The sequence below is a fragment of the Solanum verrucosum genome, unplaced genomic scaffold (assembly GCF_900185275.1).
Source record: "Solanum verrucosum unplaced genomic scaffold, falcon-dt-bn FXZP01000125.1, whole genome shotgun sequence".
Lineage (NCBI taxonomy): Eukaryota > Viridiplantae > Streptophyta > Magnoliopsida > Solanales > Solanaceae > Solanum > Solanum verrucosum.
In genome coordinates this window covers 779753-800443 of record NW_026019923.1, presented here as the reverse complement: position 1 = coordinate 800443, position 20691 = coordinate 779753, and the positions used below count along the sequence as shown (strand labels likewise).

Below are 20691 nucleotides of genomic sequence, written 5' to 3'. Positions count from 1 at the left end.
TTTTGGATGAAACGTGTATGAAATCTGATTAATACGTGTATGCCTATGAATTTAATATTTTATTATTGGATATTGTATGAATTGTGATATAATATTGATATACAAATGGTATAAATTGTGTGATTATATGAATTTATCATTTTTTATACATGTTGTTTGGATAAAACGTGTATGGAATTTTGATTAATATGTGTATGACACTAACCGAAGCTAGTGTGGGAATGAAACACTAACTGCAATTTTGTTTTAAATTTATTTATAGTAGGACACTAGTTGAAAATCAAATTAATATTCATGTAAACTTACATTAAATTAAATACTCGGGATACCATAATTACCTTTTATAATTATCACTAATATTTACACTATCTTATGTATTAAGCTGGAATAAATTTTATTTTTAACAATATGCAATCTATATGATTAATGAATGAACATTGTATAAAGAATGAATGGTATATTAAATACTAAGTTTATAATGCATTTCAAACCAATTATGTTTCATATCAAAACAAAACATTAATCTAAAAGACAAAATAAAATAAAAATTATATATAGTCTAAACAAATAAACATTCATTAGTTTTGCACATGATAATTTGAACACGCTTCATGTTGTGGCCAACTTGACAACATCTACTGCAAGTAACTTTGGACCTTTTGAATTTCACATCAGCAACCCTCTTTCATATATAATTCATTTCATTTGAAAATCAACATAATTCTCTGTTTCATTAAAAAATTAACAATTAGTCTAACATTATATAATTCAATTAGAAATATGTTAAATAATATTAACTTTTCATTCCAAAGACAATACAAATTTCATCCATAAAAATCATTATAATAACAACAAAATTATACACACTGGTCATTATTTTTTCATACAAATATCATTCAGACAGTATATTACAAAACAAATTTCATACAAAACATAATATTTCACATTTAATACTCACTTAATACACATTTCATACAACAATCATCATTCATACCAAATTTATACATTTTCATACTCATTTAATATACATTTCATACAAAACGATTATTCATTCAAACTATATACATTTCTCGTCCCAAATAATTAATTATTGTTACCAACTTTATACAGAAATAACAAAACTAATATTAACTCAACAATTTCACATTTAATACCAATTTAAAACACTTGTAATACACTTCGTCAAGAATTTCAATTTTTTTTTACATATTTCTTAACACACTTTTCATACATAATTCATTCGACTTATACTATCAAATTCATTATCAAATAAAATAATTTTTCATAAATTCGTCAACATTATAATTAAATTATTTTTACAGAATAATTAGCACACTTTCATACAAATTTCATTTAATTTATTCTATCAAATTTATTCATAAAATCACATTAAATTTATAATTTCACAAAACAACAACCGTATACAAAATAAACAAATAAACAAAAAAACATAAATTTTTACATTTCACAACAGTAAACATAATATGATATCAACAGTTAACAAATTATGACTCCACCTTCAATTAATCGACAGTTTGATAATTTTTGTTTCATTTCGCTATCATTCTAAAACAAACGTTAAACAATAATAAATATTAACCCGAAGGATCCCATCTTTTACCATGTTTGATTAAAACTGATACGTAGTTGTCCATCACAACAAAATCAAGAATTTTCAAAGATGAAAAAAACTTCAATTACTCGAATGTGGGATTTTTTTTTGTTGAAAATTGAAGAGAGAAACGTTGAATTTTTTTTGTTGCAAATTGAAGAGAGAGAAACGTTGAAAAAAGAAAAAGATAAAATCTGAATTTTTATTTGATTTTAACTGATTTGAGTGAATTAAGGATACTAAATAATCTTAATTAGTTTAAATCCCTTAATTCGTGCTATTTATTAATTATCTACAAAAAAATTGATATGATCTGATTTTTTAGTTTATCTTAACTGATTTTGAGTGAATTAAGGATAAAAAATATTGTTAATTTGTTTGAATCTCTTATTTCATGCTAATCATTAATTATCTACAATAAATTCAAATTAAATTACAGGCCACACTTTCAGTTTTTTACTTTATTATCTCTAATTTCATTTTTTTTTTAATTTTCGTTTATCTTTTCTTTTTCTTTTTTAACTTTTTTCGAATTAATAAAAACATTTCTTTTATTTGTGAATTTGTTATAACCTGAAATATTTAATGTTATAGTTTGAAAGTCTAAATCTACTGCTATAGCCTGAAAATAGTACTATAATATATGTCATATATGAAATTTACACTTTAAAGAATAGCCCAGGTTTACAAACATTTCACAAAAAATTACCTAAATATGTATCTTATTTTACCATGATCCCTAAAATTCCCTAACATTTAAAACAAATTAAAAAATACCCTCGCGGATACATCACTCTCCTCTCACCAATACACCTATGTATCTGGATGTCTGCTAATGTATCCGGAAGTCCAGTGATGTATCTGGATCTCCTATTCCTTCTCAGATACATCCCTCACTTATGTATCTAGATATCCAATGATGTATCCAGAAGTCCAGTGATGTATCCAGAAGTCTAGTGATGTATCCGAAATTCATAAATTTTTAAGGGATTTTTATAATTTTAAAAAGACTAAAAAAATAATATAATTAGCTCTTGACACTATAAAATTTACGTAATTAATACAAAATTTAAAAGTTTAATCACCATAAAATTGAACTTTAGACCATGGGGCATGTTATTCACCAATGCCATATTTTGAATGTTCGTAACTTGCACTCCTACGCTTCTTTTTATCTGCTACTCCATACGTTCAATAATAGTTGTCAATTATTAAGAAGCAATAAACGATACATGTAATTTTATCAAATCACTCTTATTAAATATATGTCATCTAGATATACAAAAATAAATAGTATATAACAACAAAGGGTAAATAGATATAAAGTAATACATTATTCATTGATTTTAAAAAAAATGAATAGTCTTATATATGTCAATTATAAATTTTTCTCTAACAGCAAATGTAAAATAGATATAAAACAATACATTATTCATTGATTTTTTTTAAACAATGAATAGTTTTATGTATGCCAATTATAAAATTTTCCCTAACAACAGATAAAATAGATACTCCTTATTCACTTTATAAACTAGACAAGTATTGTTGAATCCCAAAACAGAATCCAAAAATGAAAAGACTAAATACTTTTCGTCTCAATTTATGTGATACTTTTCGAATTTCTACACTCAAACTCTCCAACTGTCATAATCGTCTTCACTGCTTCCTCCGGCAAAATCATCGAGCTATTTTCCCGGCGACCAATGTCCGATCTCAATTCTACATCCAATTTGAAAACTGTAAGTCCATTTTCTCCCTTCTTCTCCGTATTGAATTCCAGTTATCTTATCAAAATGAAAAATCGACTGCGAATTTACAGGTTAGGGTTGTAATTAAAGGGAGAGTTCAGGGTGTCTCGTATAGGGGTTGGATAGTAGATAATGCGACGGAATTGGGTTTGAGTGGTTGGGTTAGGAACAAAAAGGACGGCGGCAATGTGGAAGCCATGTTTTCCGGTAGTCCTGAGAAGGTTGTAGAAATGGAACGCCGGTGTTGGGTGGGACCGCCGGCGGCGAAAGTCACCGGCGTGGATGTTAACGATTGTGATGAAGATTTGGCCCCGGGCTTTGAATGTAGGCTAACTGTTTGATCAATTGCCTAAAAGAAACAAAATAATTATTCTTTTTTGATAATCAAATTGCTTGATGTATTTATACGTTTAAAGTTAATGCATGCTTTATTTTTGTCAATACGCTTTACCTAACGACCTCTTAGTGCAACCATGTCGAAGGTAAACAACATACACGAAAGTTGGAATGTGCACAAACCTTATACTACCTTGTTTGAGGTAAAAAGACGGTTTTAATTGATCCTCGATTCAAGAAAAATGCTCTTAAAATAGATTTGATAGATAGAAAATAATAGTTTATGGTGAAAATATCATATAAAATTTTGGTCAATATAGAGATTAGAGATCATTGAACTCCATTTGTATTGAGGATTATAATTTTTGTACCTTAATCAATCAAAGGTTATTTAATAAACACTCATTCTTATATTTATTTGACATTGTATTATCTTTTTTATTTTATGAGAGTTCAATTTAGAGATGTTAACTTAATTAAAATAAATTTTAAATGCTTCTGATCATTGATTGAGCTTGTGATTTTTAGTTTGATTGTTACCTTAATTTAGATTTTTTAATTTATCATGTTTATATCTTCAACATCATTGCATCATATCATTGATTGCATGATTTCATAAGATTTAATTCCATTTTAGCAAACTAAAAAGAACGTTTAAACTACATTATAATTTATAAAGCTACGTACATGCTTCCAAAGAAAAGAAATATCATGTTGGACTTATGAGACTAATGTTTGTACAAATATATCGACTAGGTTTATATAGATACACCTGACTTGTATATATTATATATTTTAAATTTGAGTGAAAACCTAAGTATTAAAATGTGAAAAATACTAAAACTTATGTGAATATGCTTGAAAAGAACTAGGTATTAAAGAGTATAAAATGAGACCAAATGTATCATCAAATTATGAGTTAATTTCAAACTTGACCACATGAGAACGATTTTGTTTTGAACTAATTTGAAAAATAGGAAAAAAATCGACATTTGTACAAATTTATAGACATCTGAAAAAATTATACTAAGTATATATTATTAAAATAAATAAACAACAAAATCCTAGCTCGTGGAGTGAATATGTAACCATAACTATATATCTAGTGAAATTTTAGTAATATAAGGTGGATATTGGTGTAAAATAAATTGTACCTCAGGAAAGAATGTTGTTGCTTTAACTAACCAACCGAACTCTCTGGATGGACCAATCAACATTGCATTAGAGTGGTAGGTACTCCTTTATTCTTAATCATAAGTCTTGAGTTCGAATCATTTTTATTAGGAATGGATGCCGAAAAAACTCTTTGAGCGCCCAAATTATCAAAACTAGGGTTGTTCAAAATTGATAACCCAAACTGAAAAAAATGATTGGTTATTGGTATTGATTTAGCGGTTTAGGTAACAAATGTTTTTGTAATTATTAGATTATCGATTTTTAATTGTTTGAGATTTTTTGTTAAAGAGTTAATCGATAACTTGATAATAAATAAATTAATTATATTTATACCATATTTAGGCCCTTCTTTTCGATAACTGCCCCAGTCTCAAGCCACTTTGGTGTACCATCGGACATCAATGGGGGCAAGCATGCTTTCATACTTTCCAGTGACATTTTTCTGATCATGATTTGATTGTTGTCCTCGAGTGTCGTGGTGCACCCCAGAACAACATCTATAACCGGAGGATCGCAATGCACTTTCTTTTCCCTGACAACTACATAGTCAACCGATTCAAATTTGACTGCCAGTTTCTTCCCATGTGTTATCAATGCACTGTACGCACTATAGAACTCTCTGACCCAGCTTGAAACATACGAGCCACGGGGCTTTGTGAAAATCTGGAAGTTATGCGATTTCAGACATCTTATAATCTATGGATACCTATCAATCACTCCACCCGTGGAGAGACGTTATTCTTCAAGAATTTTCCCTAATCCCAATTTGGTACATAAAGTTGTTGACCTCGGATTTAGTTTTATACTTTTATATCTGGTTGTTTGAAATTTCTAATTATTCTAGAATGTGTTTGTGTTTGCTTTTGAATAAAATGCAATCTGCCGACTCATGTTCATTTGATTTGTCACCTTATTTTTAAATGATTGTCAATTTTCAAATCGAACCGACCAATAAACTTAACTATTTGGCACAACCAGGCTCTTCCCATCTTGCGTTAAATCTAGAACAAAAAAAGAATGGTGGATCGAATGGCATTGGTGGCAGCTTCAACATCTTTACCTTTTTCTACAGAGAGAATCACTTGTCGATTCACAAATTCATTCTTCAAATCCCATTTTATTACGAAGCTTAACAAGAGCAATCTAGACCCACCATTGCAGCAATGGCGAACAAGATCAAGAATCTCGTTTATTATGCATAACCATAATGTTGTTGATTCATATAAAGGTGTAAAAAGAGTTTCATTTCAGCTTCCTCTGTTACTACTACCTCTTCGTCTTGGTAGTAGTTCATCTCTTCCGTTTCTGCACAAATTCATTTCATCTCCTATGTCTTCCTTAAATTCCGATGCTAACCCTGATGTTAAAACGGTGAGTTCCCCATTTCCCTTTTCGATTTCGAGCTTCTTTTGGGAGATGGGTGTTTGGTGATTTCTGGGTCTTAACTTCCCTTTTCGTTTTTTCAATTCAAATTGGTAATAAAGATGTAATTTTGAGAAATGGGTGTTTGGTGATTTGTGGGTTTAGGACATTTTTTGTGTGCTATGGCGGTGTTTGATAGTTTCTGAATTTCCGATATTTATGTGTTAGTAGGTGTGAATTTTTCTTTTTTACTTAACAAGATGTTATTTTGAGCTTGTTAATGGTAACAGGAGAATGATATAATCTACCAAACACTCTATTCATTAAAAGAATACAATATGATATATTATGAAACAATACGTAACAACCATCCAAACAAAGTGTTAAAGAGAAAGATGGCTTTTTGAGCGTTTATTAGGAAATTGGTGTTTGATTATTTCTGGGGTTTGGGGTGCTATGGCTGCAGGTTAGCTTACAACAACAACAACATTGTAATCTCACAAGTGGGGTCTTCGGGAGGTTGGTGTGTAGGCAGCCTTACCCTTACCTTGGGAAGGTAGGGAGGCTGCAAGTTAGCTTGAATTTTTTCATGTGTAATTCTTAATAGAGATGAGATTCATATCTATTGTTCTCTTATTGTTAGATTTTTCTTGGTTGTGCTCTGTCTCTTTGTTAGCCGTGATTTTTATTGAAATTCTTCAAAAGGATGAGGTTTTGAGTTTTCTTGGATGATTGTCGGATTGTTCTGTATATTCTGTTGCTGCTGCAGGTTTGCTCTAGGTTCAGTTGAAAATCTTTAAAATGAGGAGACTTTGAGCTACTTGTTTTTTATGGTTGTTTGATCATTTGAGTTTAGGTATTTCATATTTGTGTGGTGTGTGCAAGGTAGCTGTGATTTTAAGTTAAAGTTCTTTAAAAATATGGGACTTTAAGGTGTTTTTTCAGTAATGAGTGTTCATATTTTCATGCATTTCGGTTACTTATGTGTTGTGGTTGCAGGTTAGAGTTGTGATTAAGGGGAGAGTGCAAGGGGTGTTTTACAGGGACTGGACTGTGGAGAATGCTAAGGAATTGGGGTTGAAAGGTTGGGTTCGAAATCGGAGGGATGGATCGGTGGAAGCTTTGTTTTCTGGAAGCCCGGAAAAAGTTCAGGAAATGGAGCAGAGGTGTCGGAGGGGTCCACCATCTGCTATTGTCACTGGACTAGATGTAGTCCCCTGTGATGATGACCCTGGAACTGGGTTCGAACGCAAACAAACTGCTTGATCATAGGCTAGCCTTTTGGTAAAGACTAAGCCGAACACTTTTTCTGTTTTCTCTAACTTGCTCTTGCTACATGTTTAAGTGGTTCTAAGTATATCATGTTTGTACACACAAGGTCTTTGAAATGTTAAGGATTTTATGGTTAAATGTTCTTATTGATGTTATGCTTACATTCACTGATTCATTACTGTGTGCTTGTGCTTTTGCTAATTGCCTTTTGAATTTTAACATTATCTTACCATCTACATTTACTAGAGTAACTGACCAAGTGTTGTGGACTCTCTGAACCTGTGTCGAAACAACGCTAGTGTGGGTGTGGGATTCGTGTGGTATGAGGTCAATCCACATCAGATATTGTGACCAGACCCATGAACAAATTAGGGGGGAAATTGAGACTTTGATTTCTCAAAATGAAAGGTATAACAGATGTAAGACATGGGAAATGGCATACCTTCAATATTATAGTCCTTTTGTCTCAATATTATATCCACACAGTATCTCTCAAAATTTAGAATATCCTTGTTGCTCTATTTTATAATTTTGAATTTCTTTTAGTCGAATTCCAACACCCATACCTGGATCATACCCTCAAATCATAAAATTTAGATTTTACCGAATCCGAACCTCAAATTAGCACCCGTGTCGGACACTCGCATCCGAGTTCAAACAACTTAGGTAATTGATGGAGTGGGGTTTGTGGCTTTGGGAGGTGCTCAAGCCTCTACTTAAGACCATTACATTACATATGGCGAAGGTTCCACAACTGCTTGCGCATCTTTTCATGCCCATGTGGACGGAGAGATTTGGCCACTATATTACAACAACAATATACCCAGTGTAGTCCCACATTTGGGGTCTGGGAAGGGTGAGGTGTACGTAGACCTTACCCCTATCCTTGAGAGGGTAGAGTTTGTTTCCAATAGACCCTCGGCTTGAGAACAGATTTGCAAAAAGAGCAAGAGTAAAAGGCAATGATGAAAATAATGAAGAAAGAAAAGTACTGACAATAAAACAGTGTAGATACCCAAAATAAATGAAACAACAGTACTAACAAAACTGAAGAATAAGATAATGCTAGCACAAAACCAATTATGCTGTCAAAGAAACCGAGATTTGGCGAGTGTACCGTAGTGTTTTTTTGTTTAATGAATCATGTTACCTAAGAAATTAAAACTATATACTCAATTTACAGTTCCTTTTAGCCATTATTTTGGATCCATTTCTACTGACACTTGAACCTTTATGTGCAGATGTAGCTTAATGTTACCGGTTTCATCTGAACCTTTATGTGTAAAACTTTACTACATTGCAACAAATAATAAATATGAGCTCATACCGCACCCAAGGATGTTGCCTATTGGTCAATTCAGTGGTTGAGAACCATGAGGTCTCATGTTCAATTCCTAGTGTACAACGTTACCTGAACCTGTTGTTGGTGGGAGGTGGCAGGTGTCCTATGAAATTAGTCGAGGTGCGTGAAAGATGGCCCGGACACCACAGTCATAAAAAAAGAAGAAGATATGAGCTCATATCCATAAAAATATTATGGGTTCAACTAAGAACCTTAAAGGTTGAATCCATAGAACTAAAATCCTGGATCCACCCTTGGTCGAGGAGGGAGATTATCTTATACTTTTGCTCTGCTCCAAGTATGGTAACTTACGTCACCTTCTATGTTAAAGCCAAATGTACTTGTTATTCTAGCTTCTTTGAAATCTCTTCAGCTATATGTTTATATGTTGAATTCTTAAATAACAATTCGAGGATTTGTTGCTTCTGATGTTTTTGGGCATATGTATACTTTGCTTGGCACATTGGTCCGGAATTATAGAACTTTTGAGCCTATTATGTAGTAGCTTCACAGTTTTAAGTTATAGACCACATGATTTCTTATTTTTTAAGAATATGCAATTCCAGATCTTTATGCAGAATATGAACCATGGCGTAGAGAAAGATTGGGGGATGTGGTTTGAAATCATGGAAGGGAAAAATTAACTTCTCAGGAATCGTTCTGAAATAGTCGTATGAATTCTATGGAAACTCATCACTGAACTTTTCAGAAATGTGCTATTGAATTATAAGAGAACATAATCCTAATGGTATTAGCTAAAATATCATTTCTGAAACTAGTGAAGAGAATTCAATAGATGTTCTAGTCATCGCGTGTTAAAATTTTCAACTTCGTTGCTATGTCATCCAACTTTGTGTGAAGAAAACTGTTGCACTAATCTGTTCCATATTTGAGAAGTATGTTCTTCCTATAGCCTCTTATTCTTGTTGTTGTTGTTGTGTGTGCGAACATGCATATTCTCAAATATTTTTCACCTTATGAGTTTTTAATTTATCCGAGGGTCTATCAGAAACAATCTCTCTACCTCCCAAGATAGAGGTAAGGTCTGCATACACATTACCCTCCCGAGACACTACTGATGGGATTACACTGGATATATTGTTGAGTTTTCTATCAATCTGATTGACTTAGTTCTTTTGTCTAGGATAGAAAACCAGGATTATTACTCTGCAGATTTCATTGATGAATCATCGATCCTTGAGGCTGCAGTTTGCCAAGCAAATCAAAGACGATGAGTAGACTGGAAGCTTTACTCCATCACAGCTAAAACATTCTGTAAGATTTACTTTTATGTAGTTTCAGTATCCCCACATCGGTAGTGATCGATGAGGAATGTGGACAATTTTCACTTTGTGAGCTTGTTTAAGGAGCTGAGTTACGCCCAAGGTTCATTTTCTTATCACGTGACAGATGATAGTTCAGGAAAGTATGGTGCAATAAATTGAGGCCCTCGATATTTTATCGATACACAATGCTAAATATACATATATTACATATTTGTTGATTATTTTTAATTTAAACGGTTGAGTGAATAACTGGGTTAATTCTTAAGAAAAAAAAGAAGAAAAAGATATGGAACCAATTATTGTCCAAACAATACGGAAAAAGGCCAACTATGACTTGACCTTTTGAATACTTTTTATTTTTGTACAAAATTTTAGACTCTTGAGTTGAAGATTTGACTTTTCATGGATTTGAGTTCGAAATTTTATCACAATTCATTTAATCATTTATGAGTTTGAAAATTAGCGTTTTTTATTTTTTAAACTTACATGTATAATATTCGAGCTAATTAAGCTAAAAGGTTTTTGAGAAACAGTCTCTCTACATTAGGATAAAGTCTTTGTATATGCTACTATCTTCAAATTCTATTTATGAAATTTTTATTCGATACGTTGTTGTTATACTACACAAAGTCCGAACTAAAGTTACTTAATTTGAAATAAGACAAGTTGTTAATTACAAGTTGGGATGACCGTGTGGGGCAAAAAACCAAACAATAAGGGACCTTAATTACAGGATTAGTTGTTTAAGAAAATGAAACATCAACTATTAGCAAAAAACCTAGCTCTTGAATAAGGACAAAATACACATGGAGACAACATTACAGTTGTTCCTAGACTCAAACAGTACAAACATAACTCTTGAATTGAACAAAAAATATTATCGATACAAGTATTAATGACTGATTTTATGATTCAAACTTGTAAACTATAAGTTATATAGAGACAAAAAATATTATCGATACAAGTATTAATGACTGATTTTATGGTTCAAACTTGTAAGCTATAAGTTATATAGAGACAACATTGCAGTTTCTCCTAGCATAAATCTTAAACACTTGGAGAAGTAAAACAAACGTCATCCATTGTAAGCTAGCATAGAAGGCAATAACGCAAAATCCAAGAAATAAAAGGGAGAATGAGTGTTTAATCTAAAGCAAATTGAAAAACTAATCCTCGTAAAGTGAATTTAGTGCTTCCTTTTAATCTAAAAACACTTTGTGAGCCTTCGATAATGTCCTTCCTACCCTGTTGTTCGAGTTGTTCGAGTTGACTAAAGGTGAGGAATTAGAGGTAACCAATATATAAAAATCCAACTCATATGTATTAAATTAATTAATAATATGTGGACCACAATTTAATGAAATATAAGGCCCTCTTCTCATATATTTGTCTTCACCATGTCCTGTGAGCAATATATAAAAAAGATCTTTTTCTCTTAAAACTATTTTGTTGTTTTCTGTTCCCTTTGAAGGAGGAATATGCATTTGAATCTGCCAACTTCTTGTCTACCAAATCTTAGTAATATATTTTTTAGAAACTTTTGGAGATTATCCATTCAGCCTAACACACTCTTAATTTTAAAGTTAAATTCTAAAAAAATAAGAAGTTTAAGTTAAACATTTTTTAAAATATAAAAATTATTCCTTTTGTGACAGAAAAAAAGTAAAAAAGTATGACACCATAAATTGAAATAAAGAAGGGAAATTTTCAGAAATAGCAAAGACAAATAAACATAATAAGGCTCTATATCTATAGTTTCGATAATTGCACTCCATAGCTATAGTTCCGTTTGCTATGGAAGATGTGGTTTGTAGATTTCGTGTGCAAATATATATACAAATAGGATAAATATATACGAATGGAGGTTACGGTTTGTATATTTTGCTTGCAAATATACAAACATGGTAAATATATATATACAAATGGAGGTTGCGGTTTGTATATTTCGCTTGCTCGTTTCGCTAGTGAATATACAAACAGGGTAAGTATACACAAATTCTGTATTTATACATTTAGGAATTTTTCAGAACTCCGATTGTATATTTCGTTTGTCAATATACAAACATAGTAATTTATTATGAATTTTTCATAAATTGTATACAAATAGCTAGGGTAATCATATACAAATTCTGGATTTATACAATCAGAAACCGAATTATGCAAATTTTGGATATACACAATCAGGGACTGAATTATACAAATTCTGGATTTATACAATTAGGAAACCGAATAGCAAAATTTCGCGAAACTGTAGCCACGGATTAAAAATAATCAAAACTATAGCTACATTACATAATATACTCTAGATGTTTGTCATTTGATGTAATTTTTTCAATAAAAAAAGTACACAATGTTGTAACTGGAAATATTAGTTTAGGAGACTTACAAATTTCTACTTTTACGAAAGTGAATTTGTAGCAATCACAACTTATGTCACTGGTTGTCGAGATGAATCCCCTTGTTTCCACAACCTAAGAATCTTCTTTAGACAGATGCAAGGAATTCTCTCACCGTAGACCCTAGTCACCATATTAATTATTGTTGAAATTTATCGTCGTTGTAACATTCATAATGACATATTTACACATTATGTATGCAAATAATTTTGTCTAATTTGTAGATCCTAACCATTATAGTAATGACGTGTTTATTATATATTATAATCGAATTTACAAATTTCTCATCTTTTCAATACTCTAAATCGCAATCATAGATAGTTTCAATGATTGCGAAATAAGAACACAAAAGTTTGGAAAAGTGAACAAGGGAAAAAAGATGGACCATATGTTTGCAATAAAAGACCAAAAAGGTACCAAAGCACATGCAAAAGAGCAGGGGCGGATGTACCATTCTAGGTCAGTTGAATCCATAACTTTGATGCCAAACATATTTAATATTTTAATTAAAATTATAATACTGTAAATAATAAACATAAATTCATAACTTATATATCTAAAATATCCAATGCTATATATTTTAAACGATTGAAGCTATAGATTTTTACATTTTGAATCTATCATTTTGAGATTTTATTGAAGGCTCAATTAATTTTCAATTTAAAAAAGAGGCTAAATAATGCTACTACTATTGACCAATTTCACGACGAAATGACAAGTGGAAACATATCACTGGTTTGTAATGGAATTATATTGACTAATCATTTTTGAAAATATTGAAAAAAGTTGGAGCTGAATATGAATTAAGACAAGAAGGTGTTTTTGAATCCTCTCGTTGGATGTTCGAACAAAATCTAAAATTGATAGTCGGAAAGGTTAATTAAAAGGCTATATATATATATATATATATATATATATATACACACACATCAAAATGATACAATATTACTACAACTCCCTCCGTTTCATTTTATGTATTTTAGTTTGATTAGTTACAATTTTTTATTTTTTAAAAAATAGAATGATTTTGGATTTAATTACTTTAAAGGACAATGGTACATATATAAAGTTGATCGTGCAACTGTCTGTTTAGTACATTTCATTTTATATAAATAAAAAATGAAGTGGAACTTTTTAAGCTTCTCTTTTTCCTTACCTTCATGTCTCAATTTATATAATATTTTTTTTCTAGTCTGTCTTAAAAAGAATAATTTATTTCTAAATTTTATAATAATTAATATATATATATTTTTAATGAGGCGGATTATAATTATCTTAATGTTTATGTATTTTAGACTACAAATTTCAAATATCTTTATTTTATTCTTAAATTAGGTGTCGAATCCAATGCCTTCACAGAAATTGAGACAAATAAAATACTATAGAGTGGCAAACAATTTACAAGTTTTTGAGAGCAGGATATGTGACACTGAATTAAGTCCTTTTGGTGGACAGTTTATTATTAAGTTGATTCGAATATTAATTTATGGAGGTATCTTTTATTATTATTGGATAAATTTCTCCTTTGATATAGTTATTATGGATTACGATTCACGCGTGGATGTCTATAAGCATTATAGTGAAAAAACTTGAGACTTATTATATATATACAACACTTGTATAAAAGGGCGTAGCTACACTCATGTCGGGGTGTTCAATTCGTCGAAAAATTATATCGTATATACAAGTAAAATGCTAAATAAAGTGGTTAAATAACATATCCTGGATATCCTTAACACAACAATATGATGTAGCTCAGTGGTTTCAGACACCTTGAAAGAGCAAAAACATATTTAGTGAAATTTCTAACTCCGCCAATGCGGCTGGTATAATCTAATAATTCATACCAAACACACCCAAAATGGAAAATCTAACTGGCCCTTCCTTCATATCCTTTTCTTCTCATGTGAGCAATATATGAAAGGTCATTTTATCATTAATTTGATTTGTTAATCATGTTTCTCTTAATTCTGCTTTGTTTTCTGTTCCTTCTAATCTGGCAACTACCTGTCCAGCAATTTTAAAGATATTTTAAAGAAACTTTTGGAGTTTATCAACTTAGCCTAACATTTTTATTTTTATTTTGAAAGAACATAAACCCTTTAATTACTAAACACTTTTCTTTCTCGGTTGAGTGCGTGTATAAAATCTCACGTTCATAGTTAAAAAGAAAAAAAAAACTACGCATAAAGTGTACGTAGTAATTTGGCTCAAAGCGAACTACATTACATCATATTAAAAGTACCTTTGGATAAGATTCGTTGAATTTCTCAGTACAGAGGTTTTTCTAAGAATCTAATTAAACCTCCTTCACTTAAAAATTGTACTTTATGTACAAAATCAAAATTCATATATGAGTTGACCTAATTCAATATTTTTTTCCCACCAAGTACAAAACAAGAACATAAAGTTTGGAAAAGTGCATTTGGAAAAAGATGGATCATATGATATGTTGCATCAATGGCCAAAAAGGTTGCAAAGCACATGCAATAGGGACCCAATATTTTATACACCCTCCTTCCTATTTTAAGTGGCACTTTTCGAGATTCAAACAAGTTTATCTTTGACCGTAAGTTTTTCATAGATCTTTTGAACATTTTGAATTATCAATTATTGTGACTTATAGTACTTTTACGTAGTTTACAAATCTATAAAATTCATTTCAAAAAAATTGAAGATTCCATGCGCAAATTCCCGGTCAAACTTAAATTTTTTAATTCTCAAAAAATGAAAAGTTCCACATAAATTGGAACAGAGGCAGTACTATAAATCCCCTACTCAAAGATCTACAAGAAAAACAAACCAAATCCTAAAATTTTCATTATACCATCAAACATTAATTAATTAATCTCAAATTATGGTGAAGTCCAAGATCATTGGGAAGTTATTGAAGGCTCAATATCTTCATCAATTGATTCTCAATTCCAAAAAAATGTCTAATAATAATGCTGCTACTACTACTAGTGATCAATTTTCTGTCGAAACGCCACGTGGCAAGACATTATTGGTGCCAAATGATGTGAAAGAAGGACATTTTGCTGTTTTTTCAGTGAATCCTGAAGAGGAACCACAAAGGTTTGTGGTGAATTTGCATTGGCTAAATCATCCATCTTTCTTGAAATTATTGAAAAAAGCTGAAGATGAATATGGTTTTAGCCAAGAGGGTGTTCTTGAATTCCCTTGTCGCGCCAAAGAATTGGAGAAGGTTCTTGCTGTTGAATGTTCGAACAAAGTCTCACGTTGGTAATCCAAAAATTTAATAAGAAGCTATACATATATAAGATGTAATTAAAGTCTTTTGAGAAAAAAATATAGATATTTACTACTAGTGCTTTTGTAGTTTAACTAAGTTATCAACAAGATGCTATAAATATATCTAAGTGATGCAATAGTATTGCTCCCTTCGTTTCATTTTATGTGTTTCAATTTGACCAATTACAAAGTTTTTCAAAAAAGTACTTTTGAATTTTATGACTTTTAATGATATATGTAAAATAATCTACAAACGTTAATTGTTGTTATTGATCAATTAGACTTAATTATTTTGTGGACAATGTTATATCCATATGATGTTAATCATGGAACTGTCTGTTTTGTACCTTTCATCTTATATGTTAAATAAAATAAAGTGGTTTTTTTTGTCTTAATTTATATGACATCATTTTTATTCTGTCTTAGAAAGAATAATACCTACATTTAGTAATAATATATGTTTAACCTTGTTATTTTGTCCTTAACAAAATAATTTATAATTACACAGATATTCATAGCTTATATTAGATCACAAATTTCTAAAAAATTTATTTCATTTCAGTCAAACAATGACAAATGACTTAGCTAAATACAGAAGCAATTTGCAAGTTTTTGAGAGCAAGGAGTGTGACACTGAGTTAAGCCCTTTTGAAGTTTTCGCTATATTCACCAAGGATTATTTTTGACAGACTACTTATTACTAGGTTCTACGCAATAGTCACATGTATTACTTATATAATGCTCAAATTATAACTCAAATATGTATTATCAAGACGTTCAAAATATAAGGTGAAAGAATAATCACCAATTGATTTGGTGGGATGAATGTAATTCCTCGATCATTGACCATAAATATCTAGTTGCAACTCTAATTTTTTTTAAAAAAAATTCTTAATAGAAATAAGACCTCTCTTCCTTCAAATGGATCCTATGAAGTGCAAGACTAAATTAATCGATTTAGCGTATGTTAAACAAACAAACAAAAACATAAATGTTAATTGTAGAAATAAAGAAAAATTCAAAGAGATGTATCTTTCCAAGTTCCATCATATATATTAATAGGAAAATGCATAAGTACCCCCAACCTATGCCCAAAATCCCAGAGACACACTTATACTATACTAAGGTCCTATTACCCTCTGAACTTATTTTATAAATAATTTTCTACCCCTTTTCGGCCTACGTGGAACTATCCTTGAAAAAATTGTCAACACGCGCTGGGCCCACAAGATAGTGCCATGTAGGCCGAAAAGGGATAGAAAATTATTTATAAAATAAGTTCGGGAGGGTAATAGGACCTTAGTATAGTATAAGTGTGTCTCTGAGATTTCGGGCATAGGTTTGGGATTACTTATGCATTTTCCCATATATTAATCATGTCCAAAACTTATCCTCAAAAGATAAGCAGTCGTCACAAATATAATAGATTTTTAAAGTCCAAAATCGAATCTCATAAAGAACTAAGGTTCAACCATAACTATTCAATAATACTATAAAAAAAAATAAAAAAATAGAACAATTTTTGAGTTTTAAAGATTAAGATTTTTATTAAAAATTACTTAACTAGAAAATGCTTAAGCAATAAAATCATCAACTAAGAGATAAAATGTAATCGAAGTGTAAAAACCTAGAATTGTGATTTCCCCAATTATCAAAGTGAATTTATATCTCACTAAATTATTCTTTATCAATTGTGAATATCCTCTTAACACAAATATATCTTGACCAATTGTAGTAATTTTCTAGAGTTATTCTCTCGAACTAAATCTAAGATAATCTCTTATGAACTTAGAAGTGATCGATGACGTTACATTATTCATAAGAATGTCTAATACATATTTCTTATACGCTTAAAATTCATAATAAACTAAAAAAACATCCAATATAACGATGTAACAACACATTTATACATAAGATATGAGGCGATAACGTAATATAAACATATACTTTTAGCCAAATTGCATGTATTTAGATTGAAACAAGTTATTAATTGCATTTGAGATATTTGTGAATTACAAATTAAAAGAACCCATTCAAAGGATGAAAGGGATTTATCAAGCTAAGTAATATCAATATCAATATAAGAAAAAAAGAAAACGTAGCTAACTAGAAGAGAAGGTCCCTCCCTTTTTCTTTGTCTTCATCTTCATAACTACTTAATTCCTACGTATAATAAACTTATTTCATTTACGCTATCGCGATTATCATCGTTTCTAATTTTTACTAGCTCGTGATATCTCATTCAAACTTATATCATATTTTTTTCCGATAAAACTTCAAATGTTGTATGTACATTTCGCCTAATGTATATACTATCATGTCGGTTAACTCACAAATTATTCTATCAAATTGATATGACTTTATATTGCGTTAACATGAAAAACACATGAACGTGGTCTTATAAGTTATATCTAAAGGACAAAAAGGTTTACTTGCCTAATATAGTAAATAAACAAAGTATGTGGGACTTAAAAGCAAAAACTAAAGGACCCCAATAACAGGATCGATCGTACATATATAAGAAAAAGAACAGAAGGGAAGGATGTCAAATGAGCGAGTTGGATTAAGTAAATAAAAACAGAGTTAATAATTCATTTAAAAGTTACTTAGGTTGATATGATTAGGCTAAAATGATAATATGAGGTGAATTTGCAAGTCAATTAACTATGATTATGCTCTAAATTCTAATTAAGAGTCTACATAAACACATGTCATGCCTTTATTAATTAATATGATGTAAATATTTAGTATGAATAAATTTTTACCCTGGTACAACCAACCCCTAATGGAGAAACTTTCATAGTCATACATATTGTACGATACGAAATGAGTTTAAGTTTGTAAAGTCTTCATATTGCATCCCCTTCTTTTTCTAAAAAACAAAACAAAACTGAAGATATATCTTCTGTTATAACAAATAAAAATAACCTCAGGTAAAAAATATTTATATTAACGATACATATTACTTAAACTCGTACGAAATAAGGTACCCAAAGTTCCTTTTTTATTGAAACAAAAAAAAAAAAAAGGTGCATTGGGTAGCAAACAAAAGGACAAGCCATAAATATCTAATAGGAAAAAGTACATTGAGAAAAAGATGGATCATATATTGCAATAAATGACCAAAATAGTTGCAATATATGACCAAATAGCTGGTTGCAAATTTAGGCACATTTTATGGGGACCCAACACTAAACTCATCACCTAAGAATATTGTGTCTTAATTATAAACCTTCACCATATTCTATATAAATCCCCTTCAAAAACTCCATAAAAAAACACAACAAAATTCAATATACTCCATATATACAACAAATATACACAAAATATGGTGAAGTCCAAGATCATTGGGAAGTTATTGAAGGCTCAATATCTTCATCAATTGATTCTCAAATCCAAAAAGAGGTCAAATAATAATGCTACTACTAGTTCTACTGATCAATTCCACGACGAAACGCCACGTGGAGAGACGTTATTGGTGCCGAATGACGTAAAAGAAGGACATTTTGTTGTTCTTTCAGTAAATCCTGAAGAGGAACCACAAAGGTTTGTGGTGGAATTGCATTGGCTAAATCATCCATCATTTTTGAAACTATTAAAACAAGCTGAAGATGAATATGGATTTAAACAACAAGGTGTTCTTGAATTTCCTTGTCGTGCCGAGGAATTACACAAGGTTCTTGCTACTGGATGCTCAAACTAAAGTCTCACGTTAGTAGATGAAAAGATATTTAAGAATCTACATATATGCTAGGCCTTGTGCTCAACTATTAATAAATTTACAAACTTTGATTGTGTTACTTGATCTTCATTCTTCAATTAGACTTAATTATTTTAAGGACAATGTTACATCTTCTAAAGTATATGTATTAATGTTGATCATGGAATTGTCTGCTTAGAATGAAATAGTATAGTACCTTTCATTTTATATAAATAATAATAAAATAAAGTCGTTCTATTATTATGGAAAGGTCACAACATAAAAAGCATATCATATTATATTCCCGGTGCATTTTAAATGATAATTATAAATTAATATATTGTTTAAATAGAAATTCGTTCGAGTTAAGGTTATGAATAAGAAATGAATTTACATTAAAACATTAATTAATGATTTCATATGAGATATTAGTTGGAAGACAAAAAATAAACATTCAAAAGACAGTAAGTGGGGAGAAAGGGAAATATCAAGTAAGTAACATCAATATCAACATAACATGCAATACAAGAAAAGGAAAACGGGATCAATATCGGGTAAACAATGAATTTGAATAAGTCAAATGACTCTGATATCATATTAAAAAAATAAATCTTGGAAGCAATTCAATATCAAAAGTTAATTGATCATGAAAAGATGAAAACTATTCAAAATATATAAACATATCTTTCATCTCGTAAGAGCTCGATGTGGGTATCTGAGATAAGCATATTTTTTTCCATTTAATTAAGTTAATATACAATGCATATGGTAATTGCAAGGTAGGATCGGTAATCTTAAAAATAAGGTAAGTTACTGCTAAATAAAAATAGTTTGATTATGTATAAAAAAATTGTGTCAATAGAGAGTTTAATATATTTTATACAAATTGTGTTGGAAAACACTTTGAGCAAGCCTCTTTTATGTAATCATTTCTGCTATTATACCTATTAACATTTCCTTAATTAGAATGGACAAATGAAGAATAACATACTATAGTAATACAATTGTCTGTGATTGTCTAATTGTATTATTAATACATATTTATTAACACATTTTTATTTTACCTTCTTTATGGACGATGCACCATGTTATATATATTATGAGGAATGTCGAATAAATAGATCAGATTTAGACATGATTATTATTCTGTGACTATACGTACTGGACCCTGCCCCTATCCACTTCTAATGCCATAGCATGTCAGGAATA

General features: G+C 30.3%; 3 protein-coding genes across 5 annotated transcripts in view; 2 read left to right on the top strand and 1 right to left on the bottom strand.

Moving 5' to 3' along the window:
• LOC125826478 (uncharacterized) overlaps positions 1–20691 on the bottom strand; it is a 272616-nt gene that overhangs the window by 248618 nt on the left and 3307 nt on the right. The gene's annotated exons all lie outside the window — the stretch shown is intronic.
• On the top strand, positions 5889–10333 carry LOC125826420 (uncharacterized). 3 transcript variants are annotated; one of them, XM_049505748.1, is made up of 3 exons: positions 5889–6243; positions 7234–7518; positions 10058–10333. In XM_049505748.1, the coding sequence occupies exons 1-2, from the start codon at positions 5890–5892 to the stop codon at positions 7498–7500; spliced, it is 621 nt and encodes a 206-aa protein (XP_049361705.1). In that variant the 5' UTR covers position 5889; the 3' UTR covers positions 7501–7518; positions 10058–10333. The 3 variants fall into 3 exon arrangements, with proteins under 3 accessions (XP_049361705.1, XP_049361714.1, XP_049361721.1); XM_049505757.1 differs by having other exon boundaries at positions 10051–10333; XM_049505764.1 differs by lacking the exon at positions 10058–10333 and adding an exon at positions 9993–10029.
• Positions 15376–19485, top strand: LOC125825401 (auxin-responsive protein SAUR71-like). Its single transcript, XM_049504747.1, has 2 exons — positions 15376–15605; positions 19329–19485. The coding sequence occupies exons 1-2, from the start codon at positions 15388–15390 to the stop codon at positions 19483–19485; spliced, it is 375 nt and encodes a 124-aa protein (XP_049360704.1). The 5' UTR covers positions 15376–15387.

Bases quoted from the DNA above. Each gene is read 5' to 3' on its own strand.
- LOC125826420 (XM_049505748.1), top strand. From the start codon at position 5,890: ATGGTGGATCGAATGGCATTGGTGGCAGCTTCAACATCTTTACCTTTT. The intron at 6,244-7,233 runs GTGAGTTCCCCA...TTGTGGTTGCAG, and splicing joins CTAACCCTGATGTTAAAACG to GTTAGAGTTGTGATTAAGGG.
- LOC125825401 (XM_049504747.1), top strand. From the start codon at position 15,388: ATGGTGAAGTCCAAGATCATTGGGAAGTTATTGAAGGCTCAATATCTT. The intron at 15,606-19,328 runs GTTTGTGGTGAA...GGAACCACAAAG, and splicing joins CCTGAAGAGGAACCACAAAG to GTTTGTGGTGGAATTGCATT.